This window comes from Fusarium flagelliforme (assembly GCF_020744385.1).
Source record: "Fusarium flagelliforme strain FIESC 12 MPI-CAGE-AA-0113 chromosome Unknown B0J16scaffold_4, whole genome shotgun sequence".
NCBI classification, from domain to species: Eukaryota; Fungi; Ascomycota; class Sordariomycetes; order Hypocreales; family Nectriaceae; genus Fusarium; species Fusarium flagelliforme.
In genome coordinates, this window is record NW_025763506.1 from 2,082,288 (window position 1) to 2,098,583 (window position 16,296).

At 48.4% G+C, this 16,296-nt stretch overlaps 2 protein-coding genes across 2 annotated transcripts; both read left to right on the plus strand.

The window, feature by feature from the left end:
* The first annotated feature begins 3,885 nt into the window (after positions 1 to 3,885).
* B0J16DRAFT_372128 (Palmitoyltransferase PFA5) lies at positions 3,886 to 5,894 on the plus strand. The gene is made up of 3 exons (XM_046130458.1): positions 3,886 to 4,286; positions 4,346 to 4,777; positions 4,827 to 5,894. The coding sequence occupies exons 1-3, from the start codon at positions 3,893 to 3,895 to the stop codon at positions 5,510 to 5,512; spliced, it is 1,512 nt and encodes a 503-aa protein (XP_045982940.1). The 5' UTR covers positions 3,886 to 3,892; the 3' UTR covers positions 5,513 to 5,894.
* Positions 5,895 to 6,952: 1,058 nt separating this feature from the next.
* On the plus strand, positions 6,953 to 15,672 carry B0J16DRAFT_355751 (uncharacterized protein; the record flags this gene model as incomplete). Its single annotated transcript, XM_046129433.1, has 10 exons — positions 6,953 to 7,179; positions 7,846 to 9,635; positions 9,953 to 10,121; positions 10,452 to 10,503; positions 11,917 to 12,892; positions 12,929 to 13,338; positions 13,407 to 13,469; positions 13,526 to 14,174; positions 14,994 to 15,226; positions 15,499 to 15,672. The coding sequence occupies 10 exons, from the start codon at positions 6,953 to 6,955 to the stop codon at positions 15,670 to 15,672; spliced, it is 4,743 nt and encodes a 1,580-aa protein (XP_045982941.1).
* Positions 15,673 to 16,296: the final 624 nt, after the last annotated feature.

Genomic DNA, 16,296 nt, shown 5'->3' on the forward strand with positions numbered 1-16,296 from the left:
CAAGCCTTGCTTTTGGAAAACCCATAACCACATGGTGCACAATCTTCAGCCCAAACTTTTGCGCAGAAGACCAATCTCAAGGTGCCAGGCATGTTGAAACGATTGTGATTGTGTATAGACTGTGTCTATACGCCACGGTGAAGCCGATCATTTCGAAGCTCCGAAAAGCAGGTCGATGATTGATAGGGTGAGAATAGCCATTTCAAGCTGGAAACTCTGCCTCAAATCAACATGTTGAATCGACAGGTGGACTAGCAGCACTGTGCGCCCGGGTGTTGTCGAAAAGGTACATGAGTAGTGATCGGAGGAAGCTCTATCCAGTCGGAATCGCTCGAGGGATGAAAGATGGTCGTTACTGGAAGTGGGACTCTTTCGGTCCAAAGTAGATAGTAATCCATGTTAACATCTCCAGTCTGATCACATAGTGAGATTGGATTATGCTTAGAAGTTGTCTGGCTCTACAGTTATTGTTTGTCCACGTGTTGGAGATGATAACACAAAGTTAAACATACCTACTTTCAACCCATATGACTCTGGAATTTCCTGGCTCGTGTTTCTGCGAATACCGTCAATGTACAATACCTACACTGAAGAGGTACGGAAAAGGCGACAGTCTTTTCAACCCTATGTTGCTAAGCCTTGGGTCTGTGATAAGTTTCGTTCCTTGGAAATGTTGCATAGGTATTTGTTGTTCTCTTGAGACGTTGTAAGTGTACTTTGGGTGTGCTTCGACAGAGCGGGGCATTCCTAAGAGCTAGTCATGGCTGAGCAATCACTAACTCAATCGCCCAGGACTTATCAGTATGTGTATGTTATACCAAGATAGGTAGGTACATTCCACGCTTTGATAAAGACAAAGTAACAGGGCGAAAGACCTTGGACGGAAAAAACGCAGCAAAGAACTAAATGCTGAGCCACGAGATGAGGCTCTGCCGTGATCGCCCGATATCGGCAGAAGTGCAACGCTGTGCCACTGCATGTCAGCATAAAGATTATGCATCTCATCTCATGTAAAAGGATATTACCCAACTGAAGAGCATAGTGCGATAAACCCATGGGGCTTCAGTAGGGATTGTCGGCATAACGGTACTTGGTAGGACTGATGCATGGGTCGCCAGAACAAGGCAGAATCTGCAGATGTACTCGACGATGGTAAGGTCCCCATGTCAAATACATCTCCGAAGCGAAGAGATATGCTTCCTCCTCCTAGTCCATGATGCAACCGTGCATCTGTTGAAATGGAAAAACTGTCGTTGCTCTGGCGTCATGGTATTAGAACTTGACAACCGAGACGAGACGTAAAGACTAAAATAATTTGGCCGCTTCAGGCCAGTTCAAAGCAGCATTTGGGCCGTTGGTTTCCGTCGCCCTTGAGAGTATGGAACCCTTTTCTGCTGCCCAGTAATCTGATTAGAAAGTGTTTGCAAGACTGAAGAGCTCATACAGTGTTTTGAAGAGCCAATACCCCTTAATAAGGTTGCGTAGTAAAGCGCTCAAATACAAAGCCATGGTGGCTTCTTCTTGCTCTCCACGGCTTAACTAAAACCGGAGGGTACCTTTGAGAATGATAAGACACTTTATAAGAAAGAGAATGGCGCTGTAAGGTAGCGAAATGATCGAAACAGATGTCTCTCTGCCCATGCCATCCAGGACTTGTAGAAGGAAAACGGAAGAAAGTAAAAGAGAACAACCGCAGTAGTATCCAGAGGATATTCGGCAGGATTGAGAAAGAGAGTAGAAGGTCGGCTGGACTTATATATCTGTTCCAAGATTGCCTTACTACATCCATCAGTCCGTTCAGCCGCAATGTGACAGTCGGGAAGCCTGGTCGATATGCACAAGGATGTGGAAGTTGATAAACGTGCAACAAATTGTGCAAGTATTGATAAGAAGCACATGATGGCCTTGAAGGATAACGATACTGTTTCTCCAGGCTACCCAGGTATGTAGGTTCTGGTACAGCCGGGTATCTGTGGTTGCATGTTTCGTTCAGCAAGGTACCTCAGGGATGAAATCAGTCTAAATTAAATATCGCACACATGATAGATAGGAACAACTGTTCGTTCCGTACAGGTAGACTGCACGGTAGGTCTATCGTAGACGCATGCATAGGTCAGTACCTAGGATTCGAAGATAGAGAAAGTTCGGGAAGGAAAGATGCTGTTTGGCCATTAGTTTCCTGTGTACTGCCTACCTGAGTAGACGATGTTTGAGTATCTAGATACCTCCAAGGAAAGATTATCCGAAAATGAAAATACTTAGTCTAGTGTACATCGCATGAGGAAGGCGTATATCGAGGTTGATACTTGGAACCTGAGCAAAGATGGTGTGTGACTCGAGCTGTTCCAGAGGCTGATTATGGATTATGGTGCGCTGTTCAAGCACAACGACCTATATACTGCCGCTTTTGCAACTCAGACTCGAACTAGCGCCTGCTTGGGCAGTTTTCTTATTACCTTAGCTTCCTTCAGTATCTCGGGTAGGTACCTACCTGGTTGGGACCTAAGTAGGCAGGCGGTACCTGGACGGTAGGTAGGTTGTAAGCTCCTCTAGGACGGGCATAGACGTGGCCTTCTCATATCAGTCACAATGCCACAATTGGATATCGCGGGCTCATATAGCTCAAGTACAATATATTGATGTTGAAGATCCAATCCCTGCTGCATTAGTACCTTAGTAGTTAATAATTGCCGAGGCCCTGGTGCCCAGCACAATGGTTTGAGGTCCCTGCCTCACCCTTGCGAAACCTTAGCGGGAATAGAGGCATTGAGAATCAAGCTCCTTTCATCAATAAAACAGCCGTGAGTCAACACTAATTAGCTATTGCAACATTTCTTATCTTTGGCAACATCAGAGCATCACTAATAATGGTGCCGAACAGATAAGGGGTTGGGCACTTCTTTTGAAAGTGAGGAGATTGGATTAGGGGTAGAAACTCTACCAGTCTAGAAAAAGTGTTCCGAGAGCGTTTCATCTTACGAAAGACGACATAATATATGAATAAAACATATGAGCAACTTGGAGACCCCAAAATCACTGACTGAGCTGGTCTTACCAAGCAAGGCAGATTCGCAGTGAGCCCTAGCCAATTGTTTGAATTGAGGCAATGGCGAAGGCCTCAAACTCATACACGAATATTATCACAGTAAAAAGCAATATTTAAAGCAGAGAATGACATCGACAAGCTTCCATTACTAAACTTTGATGCTTAGAAAAAACTCAAGTGAAGTTTTTTTCCATCTACTTGGTTGGGCTGTTGGTCGAGCAGTTCGGCTCAGTAGAGAGACATCAAGCCATATTAGGTAGAATTGAGAAGTGTGGCACAGCTATTGGGGCTGACATCTATCAAGACTTGTAGAGTTTATGGCCTCGTTACACGAAAGATTACTTCTTAAAAAGCACTCGTACTGCGAAAGTTTATATAGCACTGACATATATCCTTTTGTTCGAGTCGCAAGTGCAGTGGATGCAATGCATGCTTTTCCAACTGAGAACCTTCTTCTTGTCTTTGATGGAGGTGACTGGTACATGCATTGCTGATAGTAGAAACATTGACTTTACTCGGACTTGTAAAGAAGTTTGTGTTTAACTACTAGGTACCTACTATATTCCTTGCATTTAAGTGAAGGTCATGTCTAACCCGTGAACAGCTTTCAGATATGCGCTCAACTGTAGACGAGACTTCAAGTCACTCACTCTTGGTATAAACATTTATATACTTATATATCTTCGTCCTGGTCAATTTATTTCTTCTTCATAAACAAACCCGCCTCTGTTCACCATCATGTCTTCCTTAGACTAACATTCCATCCATCCATAGGTAGGTACCAACTTCCATTCTTGGACGTACCGTACCGTGCGAATTACATACAGTACTCAAATACCTTAGTAAATGAGCGCCGACACATTAGTGGTCCACTCGGGCTTGGCGAGTAATACCATCATCAATGCGACGACGACAGCAAAAGATGAGAGTATTACTCGTCCACCACCAACACTGACGCGCTCCCAGTCTTTACCTGCTACTTCTACAGAGACGATTGATACTCATGCTCACGCGCTACCTGAACTAGCACGCTTCTCGTCCCTGCCCATTTCTCCTGAACGGTCAGACACTCCCATCGACTCTGACAGCGCATCTGTTTGGACCATCGCCTGGAGCAATGAGATGCCAGGTCCGGCCACCAGCAAGCGCTGTGGTACGCGATGGATTGCGCGTCTGCTCCCTCCTATAATGCTGGCACTCGCAGGCTATGCAACCTATGATGTTGTCGTCTATTGCTGTGGTATGTACTGTTCTTTCTCACAATGCCTTATCAAAGCGTGCTAATTAACAAACCAACAGTTCAGTACTTTCTTCAGCAGCAGGGCATGACAGCAACCGCGGTTGTTCTCATTGTTCTCTATACCATCTTCCTCATACTCATGGTTGCGGCCTATATGCGATGTTACGTAACCATTCAATTCAACACTGGCTTCGTGCCATGGACCGCCGAGAGGGAAGCGGCCGAGGAGGAACGAAACGGGCGATCGACAAACGGCGGCGATGTCGAATCACTACAATGGGCCCCTGCCGATACGAATCCCGACAGCCCTGGGCTCGAATCCTTCTACAGCAAAGATATATTCATATGCGAGAGTGACGGGATGCCCAAGTGGTGTTCCGAGTGTAGGAGCTGGAAGCCTGACCGAGCTCATCATTCGAGCGAGTACGGCCGTTGTGTCTACAAAATGGACCACGTATGCCCTTGGATGGGTGGTATCATCTCGGAAACTTGTAAGTTTCACGCACGTAACGCAGTATGACATGGCTAACGCGTAAATAGCATTCAACTTCTTTATCCAATTTACATTCTACTGCGCATGCTTATGCATCATCATCGTAGCTTCCAACGCTTACGCCGTAAGTCTTCGCTTAGGAGCTGCCTCGAGGGTGGATGCTCGAATTATCGTTGGGTTGGCTCTCAGTTCTTTATTTGGCTTCTTTTCTGTCACTATGACCATCACGGCCTTGAGGTTCGCTTTCCAGAATATCACAAATGTCGACCTTTTCAGGAAGAACCAGACCTTCCGGTTAGCAGTGCGAGTCCCCACTGGCACACGATCAACAGACAAATTCTCCACGATTACCTATCCCCTCTCTTTTCCTGGAGAGGATTCCAGAGCCCCAGGAACAGCCCATTCTAATGGCATCGACCAGTCCGATGGCGCTGGCTCTATCGCAACAAATCGAATAGCACCTAGGGACCAGCGAGCTAAACGTACATTCGCTATTCTACAGACACAGTCCGGCGAGAACCCTTGGCACATTGGATACCTAGAGAACTTCAAGAGTGTCATGGGGGAGTCCGTTCTTGAGTGGCTACTGCCTATACGACATTCTCCATGCACTCGCCATGATAGCATGGTGAGTGATTACCAGTTTGGCCCTCTTGTGGAGGAACTGAAGAAACGTTACGGATTGGTTGAAGGGGATGCCGAGAAGGTTGCGAACGAGACGACATCAAGTTAGATACCCGAAGGATTACAACGCTCGAAATGTAGAATACATGTAAGAGATGGAAAGGGGCCAAACAGTATACGTAATGTTTAAAAGAGGTGGATTTGGCTGACATGCCCAAGGTATTCAACTTACATATTATACTCTAAGCGCATAATTATTTTTCTTTTTTTCACTGTGGTTCTATCGATGGTCGATCTTGTGATGTATAGATACCTAGCTAGATATAGGGCCAATCCTCCCTTTCCTTTAAGGGGTGATTCTACAATGATCATGGGAATACCATGTCCGGCGCCTTCGAGACCGCGCCCCAATTCAAGCCGTCAATTGACTTCTTCGAAGGAGAGCATCACATTGGCTACCTACCTAGGATAGGACAACAACAAGACAAGGCAAAAGCAAAGACAAAAAACAAAACATACAACACCGGGGATTCGCTGGTCGTCACCGACCCAACTACTAATCCAGCGCTTCGTAGCTTGACTCTGGGAGAGCAGACGGGATCCCGTATTTTCTACGAGCTTTGGTCGTATGTACTTGGTGAAGGAATGAACACGCTTATGTTCTTGCACTGTAGAGAAATGGCTGATAGTATAAATGTTCATATGAGAGAGAACGAGATTCAATCATTCTATCAGAGCAGTACTCTTAGTCCTGGACCAGGATATGTTGATGTTTTAAATTCAATGGTGGGAACCGACGCGCCGATGATAAGTATAGGGTAGTACAGTCCTCAAAGGCGCACGTTGGTATATCTCCGCCACTAGATCGATGTTTATGTGATATTCCGAGATGTAGAAAGTACATGGATGAATGTGCTTGTTCAATGCCCTTAATAGCACATGTTAGTCTACGAAGTAATAATATGAATGACAGGTATAATTGTTGGCGTGCCGTTGAGGACATCCATGACGTTACAGAACCAGGTATGCACTCAACCACATGAACTGATAGACGAGTCAAATATCCACCCTTTAACGTATTACATGGAGTTTTCAAGTATCTACTAATCTATACCTACTAAGATATGATAAAATCAACTTGTTTGCGAGTACCTACCTATAGATTAGAGCCAGCCTAGGTATTGTTGAAGGAGGGAAGGCAAGACGTCCGAGAGTGGATCTTGGTAATTAGGTGCAGCGCAGTGGATGGTCCTATCATATCTCGCATTCCTCCTTCCATTCACAACATCCATCTAAGTTAACTCTCATCAACACTCCATCTTGGACGCTGTGCTTCCTCATCACGCTTTATTTTATACTGCCCAGTGTTTCAAGTTTGAATCAGTTTGGCCACACGAAAACTCGTTCCGCAGCCGTGTCCGCGATTGGAATCTCGCTCGTGAAAAAGACAGGCTAAAGCGCCTGCTGGGCAATGCTTTGTCGCAGTTGCATGATGCAAAAGGATAAATCGACCTAAAAACATACGAAATACGCTGAAACAAAAGGCCAAATGCCTTCTTCTCCGTTGCATCGTCCCCCCGGGGCTTCATCGCCACTGAACGAAGGTGGCTGGCGGCGTTCACAATTCACGTATCGTCAATTCTCGCAGCTTGCCTCGTCCAACACTTCGAACCCGCTACGCGTCATCGCCCATATTGATCTTGATGCTTTCTATGCGCAGTGCGAAATGGTTCGACTTGGGATCCCCGAGGACAAGCCGTTGGCTGTTCAGCAATGGTGAGTTCTTGACGCTTTCAATTAGACTCCCAGATCTTCCCAAAACCAACATGGTTCATTTCATTCTTGTTTTCTCTTCAATAAAATCCCTATCACGATCGCTATATCTTTCTCTTATCCTGAGCATCGAGTCTGCATCATCTTAATCCCACCATAATTGGACAATTGAGACCAGTTTCCGCCCGGGCTTGCATCGTGCTACCACCTACCGACGGGGCAGTCGTAATTCAAGAACATCTTGATATACCTAGTCAGTCATATACGACTAAGGAGTAGAGGAGTTTCTTCTCAACAGCCACCTATAATGGCATCAGTTATGGAAGCACATGCGACTAGCTGGTCGTAACGACCACCAGGAATGATACCATTGGCCTCGGCATCAATTTCCAAGGTTCAGATACTTTCTTTCCTCAAAGATCATGGCTTCCTGGCTTAGCCTGTGTAACATCTAAACCTTGTTTGAACCATGGCTAGAGCTCTGCCGCCGCATTCTTTAGTGCAATTATACGTCAACTGTCGACTTCATTCCGGCTTGTTGAGGGACGGGAACAGACCCTTGCTTGCCACGCTGCCCACTATATAGAGTCAAAAACTGACACTCCCGAACAACCGTCAACTCAACCTTGATGTTAGCATCGGTACTGGACTAACACATTGTTTTGACAGGCAAGGGCTTATCGCGATCAACTATCCTGCTCGGGAGTGTGGCATTGGACGTCATTGTAATGTTGAAGAAGCAAAGAAGCTATGCCCTGAGCTTATTGCACAGCATGTTGCCACATGGAGGGAAGGTGATGACAAGTGGGCATATCGTGAGGATGCCGCTGCCAATACCGTGACGGACAAAGTTTCTCTCGACCCTTACCGACTCCAGTCTAGAAAGATCTTGGCTTGTATCAAGGATGCTTTGCCAGTCGACGTTCAGAAAGTGGAAAAGGCAAGTATAGATGAAGTCTTCCTTGACCTTTCAAGCCAGGTCTATTCAATCCTTCTGGAGCGCTTTCCAGAACTCTCGAACCCGCCTCCCTACGATGATCCCACTGAGAAGCTTCCGCTGCCTTCCATCGCTGCGCTCGACTGGCAATCAGATGCCTTGATCGACTTGGACGAGGAACAAGAAACAATAGATCCGGATTGGGATGACGTGGCCATTCTCATCGGCTCTGAGATTGTCCGCAAAGTGAGGTCCGAGGTGCGACAAAAATTGGGCTATACATGTTCAGCGGGCGTAGCTAGCAACAAGCTCCTCAGCAAGTTAGGCTCGGCTTATAAGAAACCCAACAAGCAGACCGTTGTGCGCAACCGGGCAGTGTCTGCTTTCATGGCCGGATTCAAAGTTACGAAGCTTCGAAATTTGGGAGGAAAGCTTGGAGAGCAGATTGTATCGACATTCAACATGGAGAGTGTTACCGAGCTGTTAGAGGTACCACTATCAACCATGAAGGCGAAACTGGGCCACGATACAGGCTTTTGGATCTTCAATACTATCCGAGGCATTGATACGAGTGAGGTCAACTCAAGAACTCAAATCAAATCGATGCTCTCAGCTAAATCCTTTCGTCCTACTATCAACTCCACCGAGCAAGCGACACGATGGCTGCGAATCTTTGCAGCTGATATATTTTCGCGACTCGTTGAAGAGGGCGTCTTGGAGAACAGGAGGCGGCCCAAAACCATGAATCTGCACCATCGTCACGAAGGACAAGTGCGATCGCGGCAGGTCCCCATTCACCAAGGGCGGACTCTGGATGAGGAGAGTCTCTTCGATCTGGCTAAAGACCTTCTTACACAAATCGTTGCAGAAGGAAGAGGCGTATGGCCCTGTGCTAATCTCAGCCTGAGTGTAGGAGGTTTCGAAGATGGCATCAAAGGCAACATGGGCATTGGGGCGTTTCTTGTCAAAGGAGAACAGGCAGAAGCGCTTCGTTTGTCCACTCTAGAGAGCCGTCCATCTTCCACTGGACCCGAGTCCTCCGCGAAAAAGCGCCGCGTAGAGGATGGTGGCATCCAAAGGTTCTTTTCCAAGAGGTCATCCAATCAACGCGACGGAAGTCTCTCAAACGAATTACTTACTTCCAATGGAAGTACCGGCGCTGCACATACGCTATCGCAAGACGCCAAAAAGAGCCTCAGTTTTGCTACTAAGTCTGGATATGAGGCCCGCCATGAGTCCGACCTCCTCAATTCGCATCAGTCAAACGCACCATGGCCGCATGCGAGCGCTCATAGTAATGAAACAGACCAGAATAGGCAAATTTCGATCGATCCTCTTACATGCTCTCGCTGCGAGGCCAGCTTCAATGACCCGGAAGCGCTACAGAGTCACGGGGATTGGCACATGGCCAAAGATCTCCAGGATGAGGAACGTGTCAAGCCTACATTCGCTGAACGGCAATCTACTGCACACATCTCTGCACCGAAAACGCAGGGAAGTGTATCGAGACGCGGCCGAGGAGGTAAACTTGAGCAAGGCCAAAGTCGACTCAAATTTGGCTGACTTGGTCGGACATGACAGGAACGGGTACCGAACCTGCCATGTCCTTGCCTCTTCGTGGGAACTGCCAGCCCCACGACCTACCTTGCTACTTACTTTCTGAATTCAAAATCACAGCACAATGATGTGGCTCTTCTGACAAGTGAATATGTCGGTAATGCCAGGGGTACTTTGGTTCCCTGACCAAAGTGCCGAAAGGGTGTAGGTATACTGCGCAGGCAACTGTCGTCATCATGCTCAGTGCAAAGTTGCACACAAAACTCCGACAAACTATTGCAGCTGTGGCGATACACCAATTTGCCCTCATTGGCCCGACTGAAATCTGTAACCCCCTGAAAAAAACAAGTCGATGCAGAAGCCGGGGAGGATGCAGTTGTCTGGTCACACAATTCATGCCAAAACAGCCGACACGGCATGGCAGGTCGATAAGGCAATGCGAACACCCGAAGTGTACATCAGGAGGATCAGCGAGTTGATTAGACGCTTGTGCTGTGCTATTTACACTGCTCGCTTGTGCGTCTTGGAATGAATCTCACGGGGATACGGAAGCATATTGATAACATCAATCTGCTGATGTATCGAGAGTGCCAAACATGATGACAAAGTATTCGACTGGTGGAGTGCCAAGACATTGACACGCCTTGGTGTCCTTGATAAGATGGGTAATGATTGGATAGCAGAGCTTGGGCACAGAACACATGGTCCTGGGCGCAGATATTGGGCTTCAATTGGTGCACGCATTGCTACCCAACCCACCCTCCAAAGTACATCCGAAAAGCCAACCAACCGTCAGCCATCGAACCTGGGAATTGGCCTCAAAAATCTCAAATGTAACTGAGGCAATGCTGGCATTTCGCAACACCTGACAAGCATGCTGCTTCTGCGGAAACACGTTGCCTATCGTCTGTGGGCGTAACAGTTGAAATTCACGCTCTGCAACAGCACTGTGACAGGCATCGAGAAGTAAGGAACCACAGGAGGAGAGATGCCCAATCTTCCGAGACATTTGGGCAAGAACAGATATTGCAACCGAAGGGCACAGAGGCACAGCTTTTCTCTCGATAGGTGACGAACAACAGAGTAAATTGACAATGAGCTCCATTTGTCGACGTGTCGCTTAAAGTCAAGACACGATATTGAATCAGCACATATTGGGAGTTGCGAATACTTCACTTGGGATATAAAACAGCAGCGTGAAGTGTATAATGAGATGTGACAATGGTACCTTGGACACTCGTTTTTACCGTCCACTTTCTGTCACTTCGGCAAGGTACTCCCATGCTGTATAGATCACGGCACTTCTTAAAAAAGAAACTATTCTCACATCCTGAACGGCAAGACGTCATAGTATTGCTGACGCTGTTGCTCCATCCCAGCTTCAATCTCTCTGATATCACAGCGCTAGTCCGAACATTAGGCACTGATCTTTGGGAAGATACAGAGTTTTCTGTACGAGGTGTCTGTTTCGCTTGTGGGCGATCGTAACTTAGAGCACAGCGTGTCGCCGTTACTATCTTACTACCACAGTCGGAGAAGAAGGCTTGAGTGGGTGTTGGGCATCGTTGAAACAAGGGATAGCCTTGTTCACAACAATACAAGGACGACTTTGAAGGTATCATTGCCGCGTCTACTTTTGATATCTGCAACCTGTTTGGCTGTGGGTAGTTGTTTCCAACCGCTCTACGTTGCTCGGACAGACAAGATCTTGGTCCTATCCGAGCTTTAATCTGGACCGCGACAGGTTCGATCTCTAATAAACGACGGGGTTAAATCGATCCTTTATGCTCAGATTTTCAGGATTTGATATTTGAGCCAAACTGCCCCATAACTGACGCAATCCCAAGATCTTTGACACAAACCAGGTACAAACCACGACGTGGTTACCACGTTTTGACCTGGACGACAGAATACTTTCATTTCCTGAATGGGACAAGACGGGGAAAGAGGCTTGCAGTGCATCTGTCATACTACACAAACGGTATCACGATTCAAACCCTTCGACTGACAGGTTGAAGAAGGGGATTTTGGACCAGCTACAAAAACAATTCTCTCAAAAGCCTGTGCAAACAGCCTGGCCACCAGTACCATAAACAATTAACAACAAGCGAGCAACGTTCGGCGTGGCCGCCACCGCAATCATTGATCATCCACTGGCATACGGTGGGCTGCGCTGTGACTCGCCAGCCAGAAACCGTCTGATTCAAGAGTCACAAGAAAGACAAGAACTGGAACCGAAACACAAGGCCTCACCCTCTCTTTCGAACAAAGGGTTTCGCCCAGCCTCCCGCGGTGCCCAAGTGTCATCAGTCACCGCTAAAACCCAAGCCCAACGTCGAGACCAGAACCCAGCCCGGCAAGGCAGGAAAGGCGCTGTAGGGCACGCGCAACAACTTCCGGAAGCCCCAGATGTGCCAACCGCATCTGGCTTCGGTAGCAGGGCAGTCAAACGGTCCACCAAAATAGGTCGCCACTTGATGCAGGGTTGTTGGCAGCGCGGAACAGACAAGGACCAGGCTAGTGAGGATCAGGACCAGAATCAGGGCACCCACGCACCAGACCAGCAGCGGCAGCTGCAGATCCCGCATTTTGGTGTTGGGTTCGGTCAAAGTGAGATACAAGCTTCTGTTATGGGCAGTCCCAGACAAGAACCAGCCAACTCACTCACAGCCCAGCAACCCGTGGGAGAGAAACCATCATCAATAGACGAAATATTAGTACAATCCCCGCCTGGCCTAGAACAGCCGGGTGATCCCAGCTTGTACTATCTTGGCTTGCTGCAAAATCAGAACCAGCTCCACCACGAACATCACCGCGCCCAACAATATCAGGGTTTTCCGGGTGACGACCCATCAATATCAACTCACCAGCAACCTCAACCTCTCAGCTTTGGCCAGCATCAGCACCAGCATCACCAACCTCCCGCATGCTCTTCGCCACCACTACCCTTTTCTTTCCCCTTTCCCTCACCTCCAGCATCAGCACCAGCAACATCTGCCTTCGGACTGGCTCCTCCTCCTCCGCTGCCTCTTCCTGCAACTCCACCAAAACCACCCCCGAGACGACGTTTCCAACCAACGACGTCTCGCCGTCAGCAGAATCTGTCCCACTGCCGGTCCAATTCCAACCTGAGCTCAAGCTCAAGCAACAGTGCTAGTGCCAGCAGACGTCTGCTGGCCTCTCGGTCTCCTGCAAGTCAGTCTGCCAGTGGGAAAACCCCTCGTCAGCGCCTAGCACCACCACCACTGCAGCCAATAGATTGTGTAGACCCACAGGATACGCCCACCGCCCACCACCGCCATTCGCCTTTTCTTCCTCCTCATCCTCACCTTCCCGCTTCTTCTCTTTCTGCCTGTTCTACCCTCTCAGCTCTCTCCACGTCGTCTCCCTCCTCCCCCATCCCCGGGTCTATCTCCTCTTCTCCCGCTCTTCTGTCGACCTTCTCTCCCATCTCCTCTTCTTCATCTTACCAAACTTGTTCATCCGCCGTATCCTCCCCACACATCAACATGTCGAGAGCATCCCGAAACCCTCCCCCAGCCAGTGCCAGTACTGGACGACAAAACGAATACTTCGTCCCTCGCGATGGCATCGACCGTGAAGTCATCTCCGCCGATATCTGCCGTTATTTAGGCAACGACGCTCTCGTGCGTCCCGGTCACTACGAGGTACGCCTTCAGCAATAGTGAACCCCGCCATCCGATAGAACAAATGGCTCACATTTTCTTCAAAACAGAACCCTCAGACAGGCCAGGCCGTGCAAGGCTACTACATCACTGCCTACAGAAATCTAACAACTGTGAGTCTCGTATCATGGCATCGGCAGTCGATTATATACTAACCATGCCTCTCTAGGCTATGATTGAGGACCTAAAAGCGGATTCTGCAAGATGGGATAGTGAAAGGCGTGCGCAGACTTCACGCAATACCTCCGGAGGTACTATTGCCTCGAGAAACGTTGGCGTACCGCCGAGACACTCATCTAACTCACCTGTAGTGCAATACCGCTACTCGGAGACGCATCAGTCGCGTCAGCATCACGGTCCTACCGAGGGCCCCTACTCGACCGACCCTTACGCCCGTGACTCCGGCTTTGATGGACCAAGGTACCCAGGAACAGGTGCTCCCGGTTACACTGGTGCCGCTGGTTCATACAGCCAGTCTTATGGCGGCTCAAGTAGTGGCTTCGCTGGTTATACTCAAGCTCAGCAATCACCTCCCCCAGCGGATTCTAGGTTTAGCTCTACTCCTGCAGCTGCCGTCATGAACGCACCGTACCAGGCTGGCCAGAGCCCTTATGTGGATGTCGGAACCAACCAGAGGCCCAGAGGATACGATGCCTTTGCTAACCAGGCTGCTGCCGCCGCCGCTGCGCAGCAGCAGGCTTATGCCACTTCTGCACCTTCGCAACCCGGTTACCCGGCCACTGCTGCTTACCAATATTCAGGTCAGGCTCCTCCTGCGGGCTACACAATGCAGCCCCAGGATCCCTTCTATGGTCGTGGTGCGTATAGTGGAGGACCCGTTGGGCAAGTTCCCATGAGGATGACGTACTGATTATCGAGCTCTAGCAGGTCAACCAGCCCAAGGATATACCCAGGCCTCACAGTATGAAGAAACCCCCCGTGCTCGCGCTTCCGCGACACCAACAAATACTCAAACAAATCCCAGTGGCACCTCCAGCGGCCGACGTAGTGAACGAGAGAGCGACAGGCATAGCTCCGACCGTCACCATCGCTCCAGCCGCCGGTAAAAGGTGTGTTTCCGGAGTGCCAAGGCCGGATCTTTGTGCCCTGCCTTTTGCCTGAGCTTGACGAGACGCCCCGACGTTTTCGCGAGTGTGATGATTTCTGCATAATGACCGGATTACATGGAGTACGGCTTAATTTTTTCCACTGGAACGACTCTTTCCTCTTTCTGTTTCTTCCGGATATGACCCCTTCAGAGGCTTCAGATTTCTTTTCTTTGGCTGGTGCCACCACCGAGTTGCAAGTTTGCATCTCAACAGGAGTTTCCCACTGGAAAGGTATCTCATTCCATCTTTCTGGAGATTGATTCTGTCATCTACGAACCTGGATTCCCTGGAGTCGATAATACCCTGGACGTACCAACTATTCTTGCTATCGATGATGCCCTGGATACACGAACCGGACCTTTCTGAGACGCATAGCCTTGGTGCCTTTTTTTCTTTACTTTGATGACGACCATGCATTGTGGATGAGCCTTACCTGGATTTACGACCTCATCGACTACGCACATATTGCCATACGGATGAGACCATGCTGCATACGTTTTACTGGGCTACGGCGCTGGGATGGAAAAGGAAAGGGAGCCATCCCTTACCAGGTGGATTTGGGGTGGTATCTCATGTCATGGCTTTGCTGTCCGGATTCGCCCTCAGGGGAAGTATTCTGTTTTCCGTCCTACCTGGATCTGGCTGGTTCTTGCTCTTTTCCTCCAATGTCTTTGGCCCTCGGATTCTTCGATGTAAACCATCGTCGAGACGCGGCGTTTATTGAAATAATTATTGGCAGAGGCCGGCATCCGGACAGCAAGGTGAGTTCGAACGAGCTTGTATATATTAGCCAACCTTTTCAAAAGGATCTTTCGCTTCCCCTGTTCCCTCACTCTCACGTTTCCTTCCACTGATGGACTTTCCATGGATCTTGTCTTGATGAATCGCAAAGACACTGACTCGCCAGACTTGACTGAAGCAGCTAGGTGCGCGTATATTTATACTTGGACACACTTCTTCTGGATCTTCCTGGATATACTTGATTTACCCTGGGACAATCAACTGGCAATTGCCTCTACTATACATTACCAAGGAAAGGACCAAATTCACCAGGATTGTACTATTGTCTGGATGTTTACCCACCTCAGCCGAGGTTGGCTCAAGTTCGTCATTGACGATACTGGCACTCATTTGCACCCGCATTGAGTCGCCTGGAATCAAGATCAAACAAAAACCAGAACATGCCATTGCACAGGAGTCAAGGTAACATGCAAACAAGGTGATTCAATGACTACTCCTTTGGAATCATTCTCACTCCGCCACCTCGGACTGCAGTTTGCTACACTATTGCATGCGCTATGGGTTGCTTGTTGCTCTGGTTTCTGCCGAATCCATTCCTGTTCGCATTAGACTCAGGCTTGTTTGAATACTTTCTGGACTTGGTCAACCTTTTCCTACCTGGATTTCTTGCTACACCTCACTGGCCCTTTGGTAATCGTGATACGTCGGCATTCAGGGACTGCAGAACCCTTTCCTTGCAGATGACCTTTTCAATATCACACCAACTATGAACGACATCGCATCATTTGCAAGCAATACATTCTATTCTTCTAGCGGCCTTGTCACCCACCGGATTTGCTCAAAACTGGAGAAGCGGACGCCATTAAAATCGAGACTGGATCTCCACACCTTGGTCTGGCAATACCGGACAGCATCATGAAGGAAGATCGATGGGGTCTATTGGTGGCGGGTTTTGTCTGGAGTTTCTTTTTCTCTTTCATTTTTTCGGCCTTGGATCCACGGATATCTACTCTTTAGCCTTCGTCCTGTTATTCTGTTTCGTTGTCACTCGTGCTTTGTCAGGTTTTTGTTTGTTGGAGATACAAGGAGT

Excerpts from the sequence above, each read along its gene's own strand:
- B0J16DRAFT_372128 (XM_046130458.1), top strand. The coding sequence starts at position 3,893 with ATGAGCGCCGACACATTAGTGGTCCACTCGGGCTTGGCGAGTAATACC. Across the intron at positions 4,287-4,345 it reads TGTTGTCGTCTATTGCTGTG|TTCAGTACTTTCTTCAGCAG; the intron begins GTATGTACTGTT and ends ACAAACCAACAG. Across the intron at positions 4,778-4,826 it reads TGGTATCATCTCGGAAACTT|CATTCAACTTCTTTATCCAA; the intron begins GTAAGTTTCACG and ends ACGCGTAAATAG.